At 34.4% G+C, this 20,706-nt stretch overlaps 2 protein-coding genes across 2 annotated transcripts; one reads left to right on the top strand and one right to left on the bottom strand.

Annotated features, from left to right (window-relative positions):
- Window positions 1-174: 174 nt before the first annotated feature.
- LOTGIDRAFT_165376 (hypothetical protein) lies at window positions 175-857 on the bottom strand (the record flags this gene model as incomplete). Its single annotated transcript, XM_009062394.1, has 2 exons — window positions 175-480; window positions 714-857. 2 exons carry the CDS (start codon window positions 855-857, stop codon window positions 175-177), a joined length of 450 nt encoding a protein of 149 aa, XP_009060642.1.
- Window positions 858-10,995: 10,138 nt separating this feature from the next.
- LOTGIDRAFT_165375 (hypothetical protein) lies at window positions 10,996-12,579 on the top strand (the record flags this gene model as incomplete). Its single annotated transcript, XM_009062393.1, has 2 exons — window positions 10,996-11,029; window positions 11,798-12,579. 2 exons carry the CDS (start codon window positions 10,996-10,998, stop codon window positions 12,577-12,579), a joined length of 816 nt encoding a protein of 271 aa, XP_009060641.1.
- Between the last annotated feature and the right edge of the window lie 8,127 nt (window positions 12,580-20,706).

Here is a 20,706-nt window from a genome sequence, read left to right as displayed (position 1 = left end):
ACTCTAATATTTGCTGTAATTCCATATTTTTTATATTCATACTCTCTTGATCTATCAATATTATCAGTAATAGAAGCATTGTAATCAAATTTCTAAATGGAAGATTGAAATAATATGATTCTTTCTTGAGAAACTTTTTTTCTAATGCGAGTATATTTTTGTCCTGTTTTAAAACTATAGGTTATTAATAGTGGTTATCTGTTGTTGAGTAACACTATCATCAATGTTCTGTATTTGTTGTTGAATATAGGTTTTGATTTCGCTATCATCTATGTTTTGTATTTGTTGTTGAATATAGGTTTTGATTTCGCTACCATCTATGTTTTGTATTTGTTGTTTAATATTTGTTAGTTCTTTTTGTAATTCACTGTTAAGTTTAGTTTCCAGAGCATTTAATTCCTGTTGAAACGTATCTTCATTTTCATCTGGAATGTTATCTATTAATTGTTGAATGTCTAATTTTTGTTTTGCAATCTTATCCTCTTATTTAGATATTAATGAAATTAAATTTTGTAACTCAGTTTTATTCGCTACGTTGACCAATTCTCTTTGAATAAAACTTATTAATCTTTTTACCTCTTGTTGTAGTTTAGTATCATTACTTATTTTATCTTCAAAATGGTTTTTATTTACTTTAATTAAATTTATTTGATCCCGTTAATATTTCTTGTGAACAGGTCATTATCGTTTTCCGAAGACTTTAAATTAGTTACTTGGAAATTGTTCATATCTAAATCACCTTGAAGAGTGTCTCCGATTTGATCCACAAAGTAAGGTTTCGCTTTATTTATCCACGCTGTAGTGTTAGGTTTTTTAGTTTCTAAAGATAAAGAACCTAATCCAAACTTGTTCGCCATTTTTATTGAGTTAAATTTATTACAATTTCTTTGAATCGTTTTCCTAAACTCAACTGATATAAAACCCAAAGTGAAAGCTGACCACAAAACTTTTGTCCTGGTAATTGAATTTGAAAGGAAGAACATTTGATTGGTTTATTAGTCAATTGCATTATCTCTTCTGTGGGTTCTAATCCATAAGAATCGAAGAAATATAAGTCATTTGAAGAGTCTTTGTACAAAGCAGAATGATGAACTCCTTTTTGATCGGAAGTATGTATATTTGTTATAGCGTAAAATTTACCTTTCTTATATTTGAGATCATTTATTTCATCTCTCATACAATAATAAAACGGTGATATATTTAACTCATTCGCCCATCTCATAAGTTGAAAGTTTGTGGTTGTATCGTTTCCATATTTATCGAGAAAGATATTCATTTTTAAAAGTCGCTTTTTTTGAGGAGTATTGTTGAAAACCCAATTGATGAAATATATACGTAGTGTGTGTTTGAAAAAAATTGTATTATATTCTGATAAAACATATTCAATAATATTTTGAACATAAATTTGCATTTAAATTTAAATTTAAGAAAGCGTAAATGCTTGTCTACATCTCTTAATCTTCTATCAAATTCTTCATCTTCGAGAAATTCGTTCACTTTTAAAAGTCGGTTTTTTGAAGTTCGTGTTGATAAAACCTTCCTATGATTTGTTCTTTGTCTTGATCGATTCATATGTCGGAGGAGATGTGCTGTTTACTTTATCAACGATGAATATTTCGTTTGTCCAGTATCCAACGTAACCTTTTTCGAATTTGCTTTTATATTTGAAAATACGAACTCGATCTCCGACTTTAAATTTGGGTTTGATATTTAAATTCTTTATTTCATTTTCATAGTTATGTTGCGCGTTAATTGACTTTATAATATTTGGAATGTTGGTGGCTTGTGTTGGTGTGACACCTATAGATGAATGAATTTTGTTATTGTATTCATCTACAACCTCTGGTAATATTTTAAGCCATTTTTGAGATTTCAATTCCGTGAACTTTTTAAATAATTTATTTTTTAGAGTCCTGTTAAGTCTTTCTATTACTACAGCTTTACCTTCGTTATGCGTACTGTAAATTTCAAATCCCAGAGATTTCATATTTTTGTTATAAAATTCACTTCCTTTATCTACCCTCAGTTTTTCTGGATGTCGGTTAGATTGTTTCATAATCGTTTCAAATGCCTGTTTGACTGATAATCCCATTTTGTTTTTCAAAGGAATAACCCAAGCATATCTCGTATACAAATCTATAACTGTTAAGCAATATTTAAATCCTCTTTCGACTGGCATATGAATTAAATCGGCTGACCATATTTCATCTTTTTCAAACAAACTTTTAAAAAGTTTTTAGTTTTTCTGAATTCTTTGTGAATTTCATCCGCTAATCCCATGCCTAATTTCATCTTTGCTTTTAAGTTTGATTTGGAATATTTTCAAGTTCGATTATCATTTGTTTGTCTGCTTCGTGTCTGAAGTTTATGTCTTTGTATAAAATATCATGTTTAAGCGCAGCGGCGTCAACTCTATTGACTGGTTCTTCCCCTGGTTTGGGTTTATCGTTTTCGTCTAATCGCAGATCTAAGCTAGTACCTGGACCAGTGTAATTATGACCGGGAAGATGTTTTTCTCCGAGATATTTCGCCCATGGAAATCCAGGAAGAGAACCCAATGATTTTTGTATATCTCCTGAACCGAAATAAGTTTTTGAAGCGTGAGCGACTATCATTTTTATCCTATAACTTTAAAACCTTTTCTTTTCCTTTCTTCTATTCTCCTGTTTCGAAGTTCTCTTATTAGCTCTAATTCTTTCAACTCGTTAGATTGTTTCACTGCGTCGCTTTTACTCTTGCCCGCTTGCGCGATTGAGCCGATGGCTTTCGCTCCGGTTGAAATGAGTGATTTGTTTTTTGAAACAAAGCTAGCTATTTTTGGAATTATTTTTGAACCTAGAGAAAATATTGATGAAAAGATACCGTCGCCCGAATAATCTTCGAATCTGTGTTTTAGAATTAAACTCATCCTATTTTTAAATGTTAATTTAATGAAGAAATTGTGTTTCCAAAAAAAGAGTTATCTCCCTTTTCTAGAAGTTTCTAGACTAAAAATAACATTATTTAAAACGAGGCTATTAAAAAATGTTATGTTATTTTATATAAGGGTATTTTTAATATGCTTTTTTTTTGATGGAATGTAGGAAATTGATTGAAGGTGTTTTTTGGTGTATGGGAGTTTAGGTCTTTTTTTAAGTGTAAGAATTTATGAAATGTAGGATGTTTTGCTGTAAGAATTTATGAAATGTAGGATGTAAGAATTTTATGAAATGTAGGGAGTTTAGGTCTTTTTTGGGAGCTTATAGATTGGTCGCATTTTCCCCATGAAATGAAATGGAATCAATCTATAAGCTCATACACTACTTGCTAGACAATTTTGGTAATAAGACTGCTATCAAAAATTCACATTGTACTGCACTTGTGTTTGCTACTAAACCACAATATAATGCTGCATCTCTCAGACTCTTCTATGATGGTATCAACGCTGATGTTAGATCATTGTCAACACTTTACATTACATGCTGTAGCTTATGGTGAATTTTATGTTGGAGAAACTACCTTCTGAATTACTTGCAGAAGTCTTGAAGCAGTACCCAGATGATAACCCTAGCCTTGACCAGATTGCATTCATAAGGAGGTGAAGAAGTTGGAACAGGTTGCCTACATTGCCCAGCCTGGTCAACAATCCAGACCGAAGTCTGCATCTCATCAGTTTAAAATATCTAACCATGACAGTCCAACTGAAAATCTATTTGAAACTGCTACAACCATGTCAGCAACACACCAATCTTCAAAACAATCACCTCAAGGGAAAAGAACCAAACCATTTCAGCGACCAACAAAACTTTGCCAATTTTGCAAAGGAGGACATAGTACTTTCCAGTTTACTTTGCCAGCAGATGAACGCTTTACTGCTACGAAGAAATCAAACCTTTGCTGTAACTGCCTAAGGGATTCACATACAGTTGATTCCTGTACCAGTGAGTGGAAATGCTGTGTATGCAGGCAAGCTCATCATACAGCTTTACATGGTGCACGACTGCTCACTACACAGAACTACACAAAGAAGTCATCGTTTTCGACTCAGCCAAGTACAACTGCATCAACAATTCTGAAAATCGACTACGGCGACAACTAAATACAAAGGGAACATGTTTGTACCTTGCCGTCTCATGGTGGAACACATTTTCTACAGAGACAAACACCTACCAGCCAAGTACTTCTGAAGACTGCAGTGGCTACAGCTCAGAAATTGATAGTACAGCTTTAAGTAATTTGTTCATTGATGAAGGATCCACACTTTCCTACATCACCATAGATAATGCGTCGAAGCTGAGTATCAAGCCATTTGCGAAGAGGTCAGTTAACGTAGATACATTTGATGGTAAATCTATACAACAAGTATATGATGTTGGGTTAGTTAGCATCATTACAGAAGATGGTCCAGTTACCATTGAGACTCATTTCAAGGACATCATTGTACAACCAACAGATTGCAGAAATTGGTCTGATTGTCTAACTTTAGCAGACACCTTCCAGCATACCAGTTTTCAAGTCGACATACGTATTGGTGCAGATTCGGTATGGCAATTCTTGAAACCACAAGTCTACATTGGCTACCCAACAGCACAAGCATCCAACTTAGGTTATCTTTAATCTGGTCCACTACTTGATGCCTCTACCAATGCTGAATTTGATAAAAGCGCAACACAATGTTTAGTTGGTACATCAATGGATTCGTTTGAAGATGTAAGCTGGTTACTTAGTGATTTTGACAGGGATTTTTATCGACGGGTTCACAATGCTCTACAGATTGAGTCAATTGGAATCAACGATTCAAATCCTGTAACTCTAGACAAAGAATTCGTCGACCGATTCATCAGCCAGATAGAATACAGAGATCTAACATACTTTGCTCCTCTACCGTGGTTAGATGGTCATCCACTTTTAAAGTCTAATTTACGTATTGCATTGAATCGTCTTCAACAGGTTAAACAACGATTGCTGAAACTTCATCTATGGGAACCTTATGATCGGATTATAGCAGAGCAGTTGACAAAGGGTTACATAGAGCCAGTACCTACAGAATCAGCATGGACAGAAACCAATGCACACTATTTGAGTCATTTCTTCGTCTTACGACCTGGGAGCGAAACTACACCACTGAGAGTTGTATTTGCTGCTAATGCAGGAACTGTACCCCTGAATGACTGCTTGCAAACAGGTCTATGTCTTCTAAAGTCACTATACGAACTTTTGCAACGATTTCGAGTCAAGAAATATGCATTTGTCGCTGATATTGAGAAAGCCTTTTTCGCATCAAACTATTAGAAGAAGATAGAGACTACGTGTGGTTTATATGGTATGAAGATGGTGATCAAGAAAAAGCTTTAAAAGTATACAGTAATCAGTTATCATCTTTCGAAGAACATTACCTGCAATGGTGGTCCATCAACTGAGATTGCTGAAGACCTCCAGAGTAAGCTGTACTGCGATAACGTCTTATCTGGTCAAGATGATGAAGAATCTTCAATTAACTACTATCGAATGTCACGTCAGTTAATGAGAGATGCCGACATGAATCTTCGTCAATGGTTTACAAATTCGCCGAGGCTGCAAGATCTCATCGACGCAGACGGTTCTGGTTCTTCACTTCTAACATCTGGATTACTTGGTATGGTTTGGGAAATTAAAGAAGATACGATGCAGTTTCCTAAGAAGACACTGGGTATAGTTTCTGTGATGACTGTCCGTCAACAGCAGTAGGCTGCGTAGCATACCTGGTTCAAGAAGATACCATTGTATTTATGGGTTCAAAGTACAAGATAGCTTCATCTAAACATAAGTACACAGTTCCGAGATGGGAATTGACAGCGATGCTGATTGGTGCCCGGTTTGCGGTTGTACTGACTGGTATCTTCAAGAAAGATTTTGTCAACCTAACTAGCCACTTTTGGACAGATTCTACCATCTGCCTGTATTGGTTAACGTCTTCCAAGAAACAGCCTGCCTTCGTCCAAAATCGAGTTGCAGAGATTCGTCGACTTACAGACATCAACTCATGGTCACATGTAAGTTCTGAAGACAACCCTGCTGATATTTTGTCCAGAGGATATACTTCAAGCCATTTACAGAAGTCATCACTTTGGAAGTTAGGACCAACATGGCTGAAAGATCCAGATTTATGGTCACAATGGAATCCTTCAGCTGATTTTTCAAACCAAGAACAAATAACTTGGTCTGCTGTAGCTAATGACAGTCACGAAAATGGTTATTTGTCACAACTGGTTGATGTTGAACGCTTCAGTTCCTATACCAGTCTTCTTGGCAATTGTATTAAGATTAAATTTGTTGAAAAGTCGACAACATTCCAGAGAATTACTAGCAGAAGGTCGTCTGACAGTTCAAGAGCTCCATGATGTTGAAGTTAGACTTTTATATAAACACCAACTGGAGTATTTTGAGGAGGAAGTAGAAATCAAAACAAGTCATGGTAAAACCAACAGATCAATTCATCTACTCTACCCTTTGGAAGTAACATTATCTGAACCAGAAGATTATTTTGAACCAACAACTATTCCACAGACGGAGCTGAGAAGAAGCCGACGCATTGCTGAGCAATCTTGCCCCCGCCCCCAATATGTGGAATAGTTCGCACTATAGAATAATTTGTTGCCCAACTCCTATCTATATTTAGCAACAGTCGAATTGCACGATATCTGTTTGAGTGCGCAAGTCAGAAATATTGTCCACATGTTCTCACCGCCATCTTACCATCGGACACATTCCCTCAACCTGTCTCAGTTGTAAATACTGTATGATGTATGCTGTTGTATTAAAAGTTTAAAAAACACAACGTGAAGTTTACTCATACCTTTGTAGAGCACATATTCCCACAATTATAAACTCTTCATCTATCTGCATCGTGTATTTTGAAATATCTATCGTTTAAAAGTAGAGATAGATAGATCTGATACCACTTTTCATAATGAAATACTTACTTGTGATTGATATACTTCCTCGTGTGAAAAGTTCATAAGCGGTTTTGAAAGCATGTTCGTTTTGCGGTTCGGATCGTTAGAACTTGGTTTATTTATTCACACCAGAAATAAACAGGTTAAAAACTTCTTTGTTTACACCATGATGATATGAATACAATTTAGTTATAGACCATGAAGGGGGGCTAAAGCTTGGGTAACTCGCGTCTTACTATACATTTAAACTTGATATACCACAGCTAAGCGTCACCACAACCAAACGTTATAACCATGTTATAAATAAATAAGGTCATGTCTAGTTGGGACAACGGGTGATTTGAAACAACATTAACACCCACTTCCACACCAACTTTGAAAAAGGGCAGCGGTGTTGGTGTAACTTATATCAATGTTGGCATTGACAACATCTCAACATCGGGTGTCTTAGGCGTACGGGTCAAAAGCCAAAGCTGCCCTTCCGTCTACTACGCCTATGCAGTGTGTTGAGCTATACCGCAGCTATAGTGTGTTCTCATGAATTTCTTTCAGCGTTAACACCGAACCCCTAGGGGTTAACACCAGCCTGATTTCAAAGCTGTTGTTGATTGCTCAGATAGGTATTAACAAAAGGAGTCTTCGATGACTAATATGGTCTCGTCATTTTAAAGAGACAGATGTGCTCAAAATTCTCAGAAACGGGATTTTTTTTAGCTAAGATATTCAGTAATAGTGTTCACAGCTCAGCCTTCAAATCAATGTGTGTCCAGAATTATCCGCATTTGAAAGACACTGTTATATATAGAAAATATATTCCAACTATACGATTTTTATACATTTCTAGTACTTCTGAAGACTATTTACATATATTCAAGACTCAAATTACCTAACATAAGATTTTTTAGGTCGAGCAGCAGTGGTGGACGTGGCGCTAGGCAGGGTATACTTACTCTTCTGACTACTTGGTGCAACTTTTCTTTATGTTATACATCCTCATTTGTGATTGATACACTTTCTCATATTGTGGATGTATTGGCTTTTGTAACATTTGTGATCAGTTTCCTTCCTTGAATTGTTAACAGTTAAAGATTGGTTACCTTATTTTTTAGTGTCAAATTAAACTTTTTGATTAATTGGTGATTCTAATGAATTATCATGTATTCTTAATAATATCATTATGTTCTTATTGCATATGCTTAAGAGTTTTAACCAATCAGAAATATCCTTGTATGTACAGTAAACAAAAAAAAACTTTTATGACCTTTCTTGATCGGTCACTCATTTGAATTCTACTGATAATTCTCTTCTAATTTAGCTAATTATGAATTAATTATAGTCATGTGAGACAAACTGGTATTTTTTCGAGTTATTAGAACACCTCTACTTAGTAATCACCCAATGATGGACACTACTGAAATTCAGAAAAATCGAAAAATATTTAGTAGGCTATGAGTTATTGCCTCTGTTCTCGAAATGCTTATAACACTCCAGAAGGCACAATTCATGAATGGAAAATAAAAACAATTCAGAACTATTTTATATGAGTTCTTGAGCACAATCTTTAAAATGCATTCAATCTTAAGCTCGTAAACACTCAAAGGCTTGATTCGTCTTGGACTTTGACAAAACATGGTAATATTATTCAGTTTCACCCTAAGAAGTGTATGATTGAAGGTTGAATATTTAATACTTGTGATTGTAACTGTACTACCAAATATTTTCATTTAGAATCAAAACTGCAAGTGGGCGTATATTACCTTGCCTGGTAAGCTATTTTTGTCTTTACCTTCATAATTATGTGAAATATTGAGCAGCAATGGCGGGTGTGGCGCCAGCAGGTTTTTGCTTTCTCTTTTAGACACCTAATTTTTCATTATGTTTCATTATGAAATACTTACTCGTTTACGATTGATGTACTTCCTAATACAAAACATTCATTAGCTGGCACGCACAACTATGGCATTGCAAATGGCCAATATGTTTTGTTATGGATTTCGAGTTTCGATTTGCGGTTCGGATCTTTAGAAGGGGCGTCCATATGGGCTTTCTGTTGGAAAAACATCAAACTGTAGGGTGATTATAATGTTATAGGAGGGTCAAAGACGTCCATGAACTTCAACTATCATTCATTGTGAAGGCGTATTGATACCTGTTCTGCTATATACTGCACTGCCCGGTAGGGTTTTATTTGTAATCCCACGAGAGACCAGGTGTACGTATACAGGTTTAGGGTATACATTATTTTAGTGATATCTCGATTTTGAGAGCTTTCTTTTATTGATTATGATATGTAGAGTAAATCTCGCCTTGTCGACAACCTGTTATATCCTATGATAGAACCATGTAGGCGGAAACTAATAATAATATGTCTTATGATATTGTAATTCAACAAGATAGAATCTTTACATGTTAAGTCAATATTGACTAGAAATCAGACAATTGAATGTTAGACATTAAAGGAAGTAACTCGCCTGATTCTTTCAGTAGCGGGGATGGTTCAGCGAGTTAAACTCTAATCTAAGCTAATCTAGTGGTTAATCCCGGCTAAAGGAAGTAATTCAACTTATTCTTTCGAGAGGCGGGATGGTTCAGCGGGTTAACGCTTCCTAGCTTATCTAGTGATGTGCATTAAAAGTAGCTCGATTGTCAAAAATCGGAAATAAAGTAGTACCATGCTGTTCTATCCTCAAATACTTTCCTTCACATAGTAACGGCTCGTCTTCATTAGTTTTCTTTCTGACCAATATTTCCTTTTGACAAGTGGAATCTTATTCAGATAAGGGAGACTAAGTAATTATTACCCTGTTTCCTATTTTCCTTTCGCCATTTGCGAAAAGAGGGGCTAAGTACTTTTTTTCAATTTCCAGAAACATTCATTAGATTAACGGCAACATTTCCGTACAGTATACTTTTGTCGAACTAGTCCAGCTTTCTCATATAGAATCCGATTTCTTTCTTGTCTTCAATCTTTAGATTCTGTACTTTGATAACTTCATACATTCAATGAAGTAAATTGCAAGAACAAAATGAATAGAACGAATAGGCCATGTTTACCGCAGTGAGTGAAGTTTAAAGTGTGATAACATTCCTTGATTCGGCGACTTTGATTCATCGATAGAGAACTATATGATCAAAGTTCACATCTGTTTAAAGACAGAAGTTGTGATTTTAAATTCAATATTATTTATGTTGATAGGAGAATGTTAAATTATGGAAGGTGACGTAGAATGTTCTATAATATATGACAATTCCTTTAAGACTTATCATTATTCTACTTGACTTCATTAAGTATTCTGATATATATTGTCAGAGCGAAATACTTCGCCATCAAGTAGAAGATAAAGATGCTCAGCGATTGGAACCATAGTAGACTAAAGACAATTGTTCGTTACTAAGGTACGTACGTTGCTATGGAATAATTTATTCTTCCAGTCTTTTAAGAGAATTCTTGAGGCATGAACCTAATGTTAATAATTTAAAGTGTTGTTGACGATGACGTATGCCACAGGGAATAGACCAGCCTGTAATTCTTTAGTCGGCGTGACGACGTCAAATACCAGTTCATTCTTTAGCGATTCGTGATCGTGCTGTTGTTATGAATGCAGCTGAATCAACTATGCTGATAATAAGAGATACAATGTGATATTATTTGTTTATGCAATTATATTTATTCTAAAAAGATAATTAAATATTTCTTTTTAATTTAAATATCATCTTTTCCAAAATCTAAAAGTTGATTCTTTAGGTCGAAGGTTTACTTTTTCTTTTATACCATAATGGAATTTGTTGGTTACTCACATAACAGCTTCTTAGGATATTTAAAAGTGATATTCTAAACGCTTTAGTTTCAATTTTTTTTTCTGTATCCAGTGCGTGAAAGATTTAAAGGTGAATTTGTAAACAGTTGTCGGATTTAAATCTTAATCACATTGGAACGAGTATATAGATAGATCTTCTTCAAATATTAATTAATCCACAGATTGACTGGTTGAAGGTGTACATACGAGTTTTCTTTCTACTAAGTTTTCTTTTGTGTGTCGTGGATTTGCAGACAGGATACCTACAGTTACCTACAGAAAAAATGGATACTTTAGAAAAAATTTATCAAATATTAGGTGAGTAAGAATATAATATATTACGTAAGGTAGATGAATTTAATCAAAATATTGCACCTGACATTCTTGAGAAAGAAAACAGAGTTAACACAGTTAACTTATAGGCTTCAAATTAACAGTTTGCATTTGTTTGTAGCGATATATGTCATAATCTGCCAGAGGACAACGAATAAAGGTCTGAAATATTCATATTACGTAACTTCTCAAACGAAGCTTCCAAGAGTTCAATAATTATCCACGTAATTAATTGTCTTTCGTATATCAATTGTATATCAGTAATCAACACGAAGCATGCTATTTAAACTGTTAAATGGACAGTAACGATAAACTCCATGTTATTTCGATTGCGAATCAAATGATCAATATTAATACTTCATAAAACTAAATGGAACATGACATTGGACTGAGTTTCGCCTTCGCCTGATTAGATATATTCAATGTAGATAATTACAAATGGGAAGTTTCAAATCAGGAAGATTTGATATATAACTAAGTCCAATTTAAAGGATTATAATTCTGTAATGAATTTAATTCTAAAGTGTAATCGTCCTCCATGTACTTATTTTCATACCAACTGATGGCGCTCCAATTCACAATTTGTTAATTAACTTCTTATTATTCACCCTTCGCTCAAATATTGAGGGGCCGAGTAGGGGCCACAAAATGTGGAGTGGAGAAATAAGGTTTTTTATTATGACATTTTTACAACCAAAATCATCATGATACGTTTAAAATTGTGAAAATTTCAAATTATTTTCCTTTTTTTAGGTTTATTACTGGTGTACGTTAATTCTATACTTTCTGCTACAACTGGAACAAGTGCTGTTTCAAGCTCCACAGATATCGCTGGAACAACTCCCTCTAGCGGTGGTGGTGGCGGTGGCGGAGATCCAGCAGATCCAAACACATCTACTACAACTGAAACTGTGTATACAGATTTCTTTGACGATCCACACAATCAAGCCACTTATATTGTATTGCCGGTCATAATTCTCGTGTACGGAGGCTGTGCATCAATCTATTGTATTGATAAGTGTCGTAAATCATGTAAGAAGCGGGCAAGACGAAAACAACAAGAACAAATGATGGGAAGTCGAGCTTTTCTGCAACAAGACGAGGAAATTGAACAGAATACTTTTGAAAATAAGGCGTATGATCCTGACGATCATGGTAGACACAATCATATAGAAGAATATAAGAAAAATGATATCGGAAATAAACTCGTGTATCCAGAGAAGTCAATGACTCCGACTGATCCATACGAATTGGAAGCTGCGCATGCAAAGCCCATGTTACAGCACGGAGCACAGAAAATGGGTTACAATATCATGCCTTTACCGAACTCTACAGAGGACCCGGTTGTTAATTCCAATATCGATACACATCTCAAGAACGCTTTTGCCATGATAGAGCATGCTGCTCGAGACATCAAGATGCAACAAGCGCTGGAAATGAGGTCCTGTCCTGACAGATATCCTAAACAACACGAAAACAAGACCGAGATCCCAAATAAAGGGGGTTATAAAAAGAAATATTATATTGCCACATAGACGTTTAAAACTGTGATACAAAGTTTGTGTGTTTATTAATATCCCCAATAACCCCCCGATAACTAATTTCTGACTTGCTATACAACACTAACAAAAGTTATGCAATGTGTGCCTATATCCACCTCAAAAGTGTTAGAATTATAGTCAAGGTTATTTCTAAGTAACAGGAAGCTAATGAATGTTACATTTCCCGTTCTGTTTATAAATTTTGTTGTGAATTTTTTATTTACCTTAAGGGATTTACATTTATATTTGTAGCTTTGATTTCCATTTATATTTGTTGATATGATTTCCTTTTATATTTGTGTGTATAATTTCCTTTTATATTTATGACTCTGATTTCCATTTATATCTGTGCATATGATTTCCTTTTATATTTGGGGTCATGATTTTCATATATTTTTGGGGTCATGATTTCCATATATTTTTGCGGTCATGATTTCCATTTATATTTGGGTTCATTATTTCCATTTATATTTTGGGTCATTATTTCCATTTATATTTGGGGTCATGATTTCCATTTATATTTGTGGCTATGATTTCCATTAATACTTCTTGTAGTTTCCCTTAATACTTTCCTTACGTGTTACATCTCAATTTATAGATAGGGTTTTGATTTCAACTTATATGTCAGATTAATCTTTTTATATTATAAAGGTTAATTTCATTTACGCGGTTTACCAGACTCCATTTAATGACCTGTTTACCAGTGCCTGTATTGCCATCTAAGAGTCATAGACAGTCAGTGACAAGTGAAATGTTTCAGAGTGTCGTTTCCGACACCAGGAAAGACAATATTTAAGCAAATGTTATATTTGAATGTTTATAAAAGCGATTGCTATTGATCTAATTTTTATGTCATGTAGCACCGACTTTAACGGATAATCCTGTCAAGAGCTTAGGCCAAAGACCAGCTGGTTAAAAGTATCTTTAATTGTCAACCTAAGTTGTTATCTTTACAAACTATATTTCTTTGTTTCTTTCTTTTTCCCTTAATTTGAAAATAAATGATTTTGGTTAAGTATATGCATTTCCTACAGTACGTTTGACTGAAAATGCCTTTAATGTTGCCACCTTTGTGCCTATTTTGATTCATCACTTAACTGATTTTATACGAATGCCGACTTTTTGTCCTTAGAAAGCGACATTTATATTAAAGATAGTTTTATCTTATTCCTCATTAGTTAGATCCTACACGCGAGATAGGTCGAATGAACTCTTATTTTAATTTCCGTTTTGTAACTTGTCTTTTTTATTCAACATTAATTATTCACGTGATTCGTGTACATATAACTATGTTGCTTGCACACTTGATTTAATTATTATACTAATTCATATTCTGTTGTGAATTTATTTGCTGCTGTAATCAGACCATCTCTTGGTACTGTGACACATTAGTTGTGGCGATTGTGCCCTTGGACACTGCGTTCATTTGTAGAAGTTGTGGCCCTTGACAATCTATGCGTTATTGTGATTCTTTGCAATCTGTCCAACGGTCAAAGGTGTAACCGTTTCTAACGTTTTTGATTAAATGTTTTGCCATTGGCGATCTGTTTGTCAGTAAAAGGCGTGACCCTGTCTGATCTGTCCAATGGTTTAACATTTTGTCCTTTGCGATCCGTCCATAGTCAAAAGCCTACGTATAGTGACCGTTTCTGAACTGTCCAACGGTTAAATGTTTTGTCGATTTGTTTTTAGCCATTAACCCATCTGTTAAAGGTGTGAACTTTTGCGACCAGGCCATCGATAAAATGTATGTATATATTAAACTGTTTTTATTTTTTATCTGGTGACTTTATGATTATTTCGATACGTATATTTTTATACTGTGTTTCTTTTTTTCAGTCCGCTTAAATTCAGCGGTTGCGACACTTTGTTATCTAATTTTAAGTGATTCGCGACCCTTATTATCCGTTCACTTTGTTATACATGTACACCGAATTGTGAAATTCGCCGACTTTTTTATCCGTCCAATTTTAGAATTTACGACCCTTAATAATCCGTCCAGTTGTACAAATCGCCCCCCTTACAATACACCAACTTGTACAGAATGTGACCCTTCCTCATCCGTCCAAATGTAGAATTTTTAATACGTTACGATATGTCCATTTATAGGCGTTGTAATCTTTTTACATTTCGTTTTTTTTTAGTAAACTATGATACCTAGTGTTGTTGATATCATATTCGTGTTTTTGTGAGTAACCACGATTTTGTTTTCAGAATTGATCCACGGCACAGTTTTTTGATGTTTAAAGTTTTTGACGTCTCTTGAATTGGTTTATCAATTTCCAATCTACTGAAAATTAGATTACAATTTCGTATGTTTTCTGATCAATTTTGAACATTTATTAGAAACATTAGACAATACTGTTTATCTCTTGGCATATGATTACTTAATGTCAGTGTTCTGTCGGGTTCACCATATCGATGAATCCTCATCAATTTAGTGTCTTCGGCGCAGAGTTTATATTAATGTCTCTTGGAGTCTGTAGTCAGACAAATTGTCTATGATAATATGTAAATTAACATTATGTTAAGACCTTAGCGCTGTGAACATTGAAACAGTACGGTATCTAACATCAGACCCCTGTATTTATTAAAGCTAATATTATCTTATACTGTTTACATGAAGCTTGTTATTTGTTATTGGTCTAATCTATATGATCTGTCCTATTCTATTTTTATAATAAAGCAATAAATCTAATCTAGATGCAATGTAAATAATAAAACATATCTTAAATAATTGATTATATTTTCCTCTTGGTGTATGTATGCCGGTCATCTGATAGTCATCTCATCCTTGTCTTTAATTATCAGTTGATATTACTCATAGGAATAAGACGCACTTACAATCACGCCCTATATCTACAATCGATCATACAAACCCCTCTTAAATCTACAATCGAGTCTCTCACAATTTCGATCTTCAGTGGCTCACACACTCACGCCCTACATCTTCAGTCGCTCACACACTCACGCCCTGCACCTACAGTCACTCACACAAACACGTAGAGTCTCTCACACACTCACGCACTACATCTAAAGTCGGTCAAAAGCAGCCGTTTGTTTTCGGGGCGACTCTTGTTACTTTAACGTTTAACCCTGCAATTTCACAAGATTGTAACACTGCGACGTGAATATAGTTCATAGGTCAATTTGGAAATAATTTGACACTTTGAATTTAATGTCATATGTATATTGTGACACTTTCCTCCATGATAAGGCCTTGGACTGTAAATATTTTTTTAACAAATTATCTAACGTGATCACCTCACCGTTCAAACTAAGGCCTATACGAGATACTTTAGAGATGAGCATTGACTTCCAACTGTGCACTTTCAACATTTCGATTCCAAGAGTACACATAAAAATGGTAAGTTGAATGGTAGCAACGGAGACATATTTTAGTCATTTTGTCTGGGTCTGAACATCTGTAGTGGGAAAAGGTTACAAATCGGCAAACTCGACATCTCATGTCATATTTATTTTATTGTTTTTACCTTTTCAAAAAGGGTGGGCTATTGTTACTTCAACTTTAACGCTTTTAACACTTATAATGAATGTCGTAACGGGCTAAAGTATTGGCCACACGACATTTGGCTCATGTTAAATAGCAGCAACTAAACCGACAAGAACAAAAAAGAGAACAGGACTAGAGCCACACGTGGCACAGAGTGGGACTTTGCAAATGTAGCAAAATGCAAAAGACTCTGAAAATATCAACCTTCTACGATAATTACATCACGCGCAAGAGCAGTCTAAAGTTGAGAAGAATTCTTTGAAAGATTGTTATAACGGAAGTAGACAGACCTCACAAATGAAAGTATCAGAAGATAGCCAAGGTCAATGACATTTGACATTGAAAGGGAGACGGTCAACAAAGGTCAAGGTTACGAGAAACAAGTCATCAAATTTTTTAAATATATACGGTTATAAAACCGGAAGTTGAGATAGGACAGCAAATATAAAAGTATAAAAAGATAGCCAATGTGAATGACCTTTGATCCTACAAAAATCGGGGTCAAAAAAGGTCAAGGTCAAAAATTGAAAATTTAGAATTTTTAAAACCTGTTCCTTTTTGTGAACTATAAAGCTGAAACAATCGAACTTCTAAGACAACGTGGCTCAACGGATGGAGTAATTGTATGCAAAGTTCCATTTTGAACAAATGTATACAAGAGTCAATAAAGGTCAAAATAGAAAATTTCAAAACTCGTTCCTTTTTTGGAAATATAAAGCTGAAACAATTGACCTATTAACACAAACTGGCCAAAATAATGAGGTAATTGTGTGCAAAGTTCCTTTTTGAACAAATGTATCGTATGCGAGTTATGCCCCTTTCCCAAAATGTAAACAATTAGTAATTCAACCCGGATGTGCCACGCCCACCTCAACTTTTTTGTCATAGGTTAATTCATATTCAAATTGTCTTGTTGTTTCAATGTTCTACATAAAATAGGTCATAAGATATATACACACCAAGCTCAAAGAAACAGAAATATTGTAAAAAAAACCTCAAATTTGAAAAATTCACGAATTTCAATTTTGCTTTAAAAAAACGATTGTTATAAATCACTTGAAAGAGCATGAAAAGCACATTAAGAATCCGAAAAAATTAACCCTCTAGGTTAATTAGGTCACGTGCTAGAGCAGTCCAAAGTTGCGAATTTTGCTGTTTTCGGACAGCTATAAAACCGGAAGTACATGTCGGAGGTCAAATGTCAAAGTATTAACTGATAGCTAAGGCTGACCTTATGAAGGTCAAGGTCATCAAAGTTCAAGATCACGAGATATGACCCTTCAAACTTTGAAAAAATTCAACCGGATGTTGCAAAAAAGCGAAATTGAGAATCGAAAAACGGCTTCCTAATGTCATGTTTTTTTTCTTCTTTCATTTGACACCAAAATCATTTAAATCGGATGAGCCATTATGTCTGAATAAAAATCGAATCATTTCAGAAAAATCAAAATGGCGGCCAAAGTTTCACGTCTGTTCCGGATTTTTTTTTCTTCGTTTTTTTGTCGTAACTTTGTCTACCTATCAGCATAAAATTTTTTGTCCTATACAAATTACACCGGAAGATATTCAACCGGAAGTGAACATCGATTTCCTGTTTAAACCGGAAGTGAAATTGAAAATTTGACTGTACCATTTTGTTTACTTTCTTAAACTGTCTTTGCTCAATTTTTTCAGATTAATCAGACAAAAACCAAAAAAAAAAATGAAAAAAATGCGACAAATTTTCGAATTTCGAAATTTTGAAACTGCTATTCTTTCAGATTTTAACAGTAGATTCCAAAAATGCAAACCCAAAGAAAATCGACAGAAAAATACGACTTCTAGAGCCGATTGTCTATTCTTGCACATATTGAACTGTGGCACTTCCGGTTTTGCAAAAAGATCCAAAACATATTTATGCACATCGTCGCCTATATCTAAGGTTCGTGAATGTTGAATGGTTGCTGCAACTATTGTAGTCTAAGCTCAGTAAGGTGTGTTGACATTTCAATAACAAACTGGGACTTTGCAGTAGCAAAGTCCCACAATTATGTATGACTAATTTTGGAATAAGAAGTTAACAAACGCAGTCCCAAATTATCAAGCAGAATAACTTTCATTTTCTTGTTGTAAGATTAAAATAATTTGTAAAAGTTCCCAACCTAAAAGCATGCTGAAAGAGGTCGATTGCTATCCTACTGAGTGATTAGACCAGAATGTTGTCATCTATAATATAAGAAATATAAACAAGTTAGTTTAAATGATTAATGATAAAGTAAAAGTAGAGATAATAGAAGTTATATTGATTATAATCTTATCATATCATGTAGAATATTTCGACACTTCCTATTTAGCCTATTACCCTTTATTTTCCAATACCTGCAGCTGCAATCCTACTTTCAATTACATTGAGAGAAAAAACGCATGTTGATAAAGAGACAGAGATAGAGAGACCTTATTGATGAGTCTTGAAGCGGGGCCCAGTTATAGACATTTGTTTTTTTTAAACAACAAAGATCTTTGCTTGGTTGGGTTGAGCGATTCGATTTCACCAATATGTGTTGCAATAGAGCGGAAGAACGCACCTTTGAAGAGTGAGGACGAACTTGAAAAAACGTTTTTGTCACACCCCTTTTCGCAAGGGAAGAAAGGTGTATACAAAATGTAGGCATATAATAAAGTGAACGTTTGGCGATTTTTTTTTTTTTTTTTGGATGTTCTGTGTACTTGCTGCTCTCGTGCTGTTGTGAGCGTAGTGAACTTGCAATTAGACCAACGTTACCTTTGAATTTCAACTTGGTTGCAGCTCGATATTTAAATTGTATTAATTATTTTAAAAAACGTAAGATTGATATGCTACAATCAAAATCTATATCATTAGAACGTTCAAAGACAATGCCACTGACAGAAAGTTGGATAAGGTCAATCAAATTTTATAACCTGGTAACATCAAAGACGTTACAGACGGTTGATAACTCGATGTTATAAAGGCGTATTATCGCTAGCTATGTAGGCTCATAGATGATTGATAGTTCCTTGCTGAAATATTCACGATGTTTCTTTATGTTGTAGATGTTATAGTAGAGTAATTGTCTTAAGGTATAATGGATCAATCCTTCCCTCGAGAAACATTGTAGATATACTTATATATTATTTATTCTAACAAATACAATTCTTTACAATAAACCTTTACTTTTCTTTAACCCAATTTAAACAGTGAAAGACCTTTGGTAGTTCTCTTCAAAGGAATCCACTTCTAATCATTTAATGCTCTTGATTTTGTCTTACAATTAGCCAGCTTTAGCTTTCTTTACCTCAATGTGAACAGTGACAGGAGCTCATACAGTCCACGAATTTAAAAAGCATGCAAAATGCAGATCTCGTAAAGCGACACTTAGACTGGATTGGAGTCACCAATTCAATCATCATCATTTACGTGTTTAATTTGAAACTATGTTAATGTAATTTAAAGATGTCGAGATAAACGAGTTTTTTTCTTGCACGGATTTTTTCTTAACATTTGAAAACACACAGAAGAGAGATCTCGTAATTTAACACAACGGAAACAATTTTTAAATTTTTCTGACCCAATTTCACATCTCAAGGGAAAGTAACTCGTGCGCAATAAAAGTTTCAATTGAAAAACGGTGTATTTGAAAACATGATATATTGGCTATTCGCGGTTTTGGTCCTAAATTTTTTGTGCACTGAATTGTAGCAAATCAACCTCCACATTGTCTAATTCCTGTTTAGATCGTTTAACTCATGAAAACTAAATAAATATTACTTTTCATGGGATTTCTCTTAAATAGAAATTATTACACCAACTCATCATCTATCATCTTACATAATACTCTATATCACATATTAAAATATTGATAAACCATACTTAAAAGGATATAGATTCCTTATAAAATTGTTCGTTTTTACCAACCGAGAAAGCTCAATTTCAGCTATACATGTCAGAAACGGAAATCTATTTTCAGAGCAAAAAACTAACAATAGATTTGGCAGGCTGTTTTAAAACTCTTGGTTTACCATGTACATGTTTTCACCATCTCCATGAAGGTGTTTATATTAACAAAACGAAACATATGTAGAAGCATGGTGATTAGCTGGTTATAAAGTCACAAGATATCATACATATTTATTACCTCCGTCACTTATACGAGGTTTGCCTTCTTAAGGTAAACACGATAGAAATTAGTCCGAAACACATGCCTCTATACCAGCCTCTGATAGCTCTATACCAGCCTCTGATAGCTCTATACCAGTCTCTAATGGCTCTATACCAGCCTCTGATAGCTCTATACCAGCCTCTGATAGCTCTATACCAGCCTCTGATAGATATTTTGACAATTACAGGCTTTTTCAGAGTAAGAAAAACTAGGCCCCTTTTTAAAGCATAATATTATATAACCTTTAAGATGACTGTAAATTAGTGTTGGGCATCACGGTAAGTTTCGTTTTGTTATAATCACGTGACTCTGTAACCATTGAACTTTTTGTTGCGCACACAGTTTTGAACGAGAAATCAGTAAAAAAATTTTAATGGAATCGAAGACATGACATAGATGGTGTAATTTTTGTGGCTGAACTATAAAAATATCCATCTTTCCGAATATATT

The sequence above is a fragment of the Lottia gigantea genome (assembly GCF_000327385.1).
Source record: "Lottia gigantea unplaced genomic scaffold LOTGIsca_51, whole genome shotgun sequence".
Lineage (NCBI taxonomy): Eukaryota > Metazoa > Mollusca > Gastropoda > Lottiidae > Lottia > Lottia gigantea.
The sequence above is the reverse complement of the archived record's forward strand: the minus strand, read 5'-3'. Positions and strand labels throughout refer to the sequence as shown.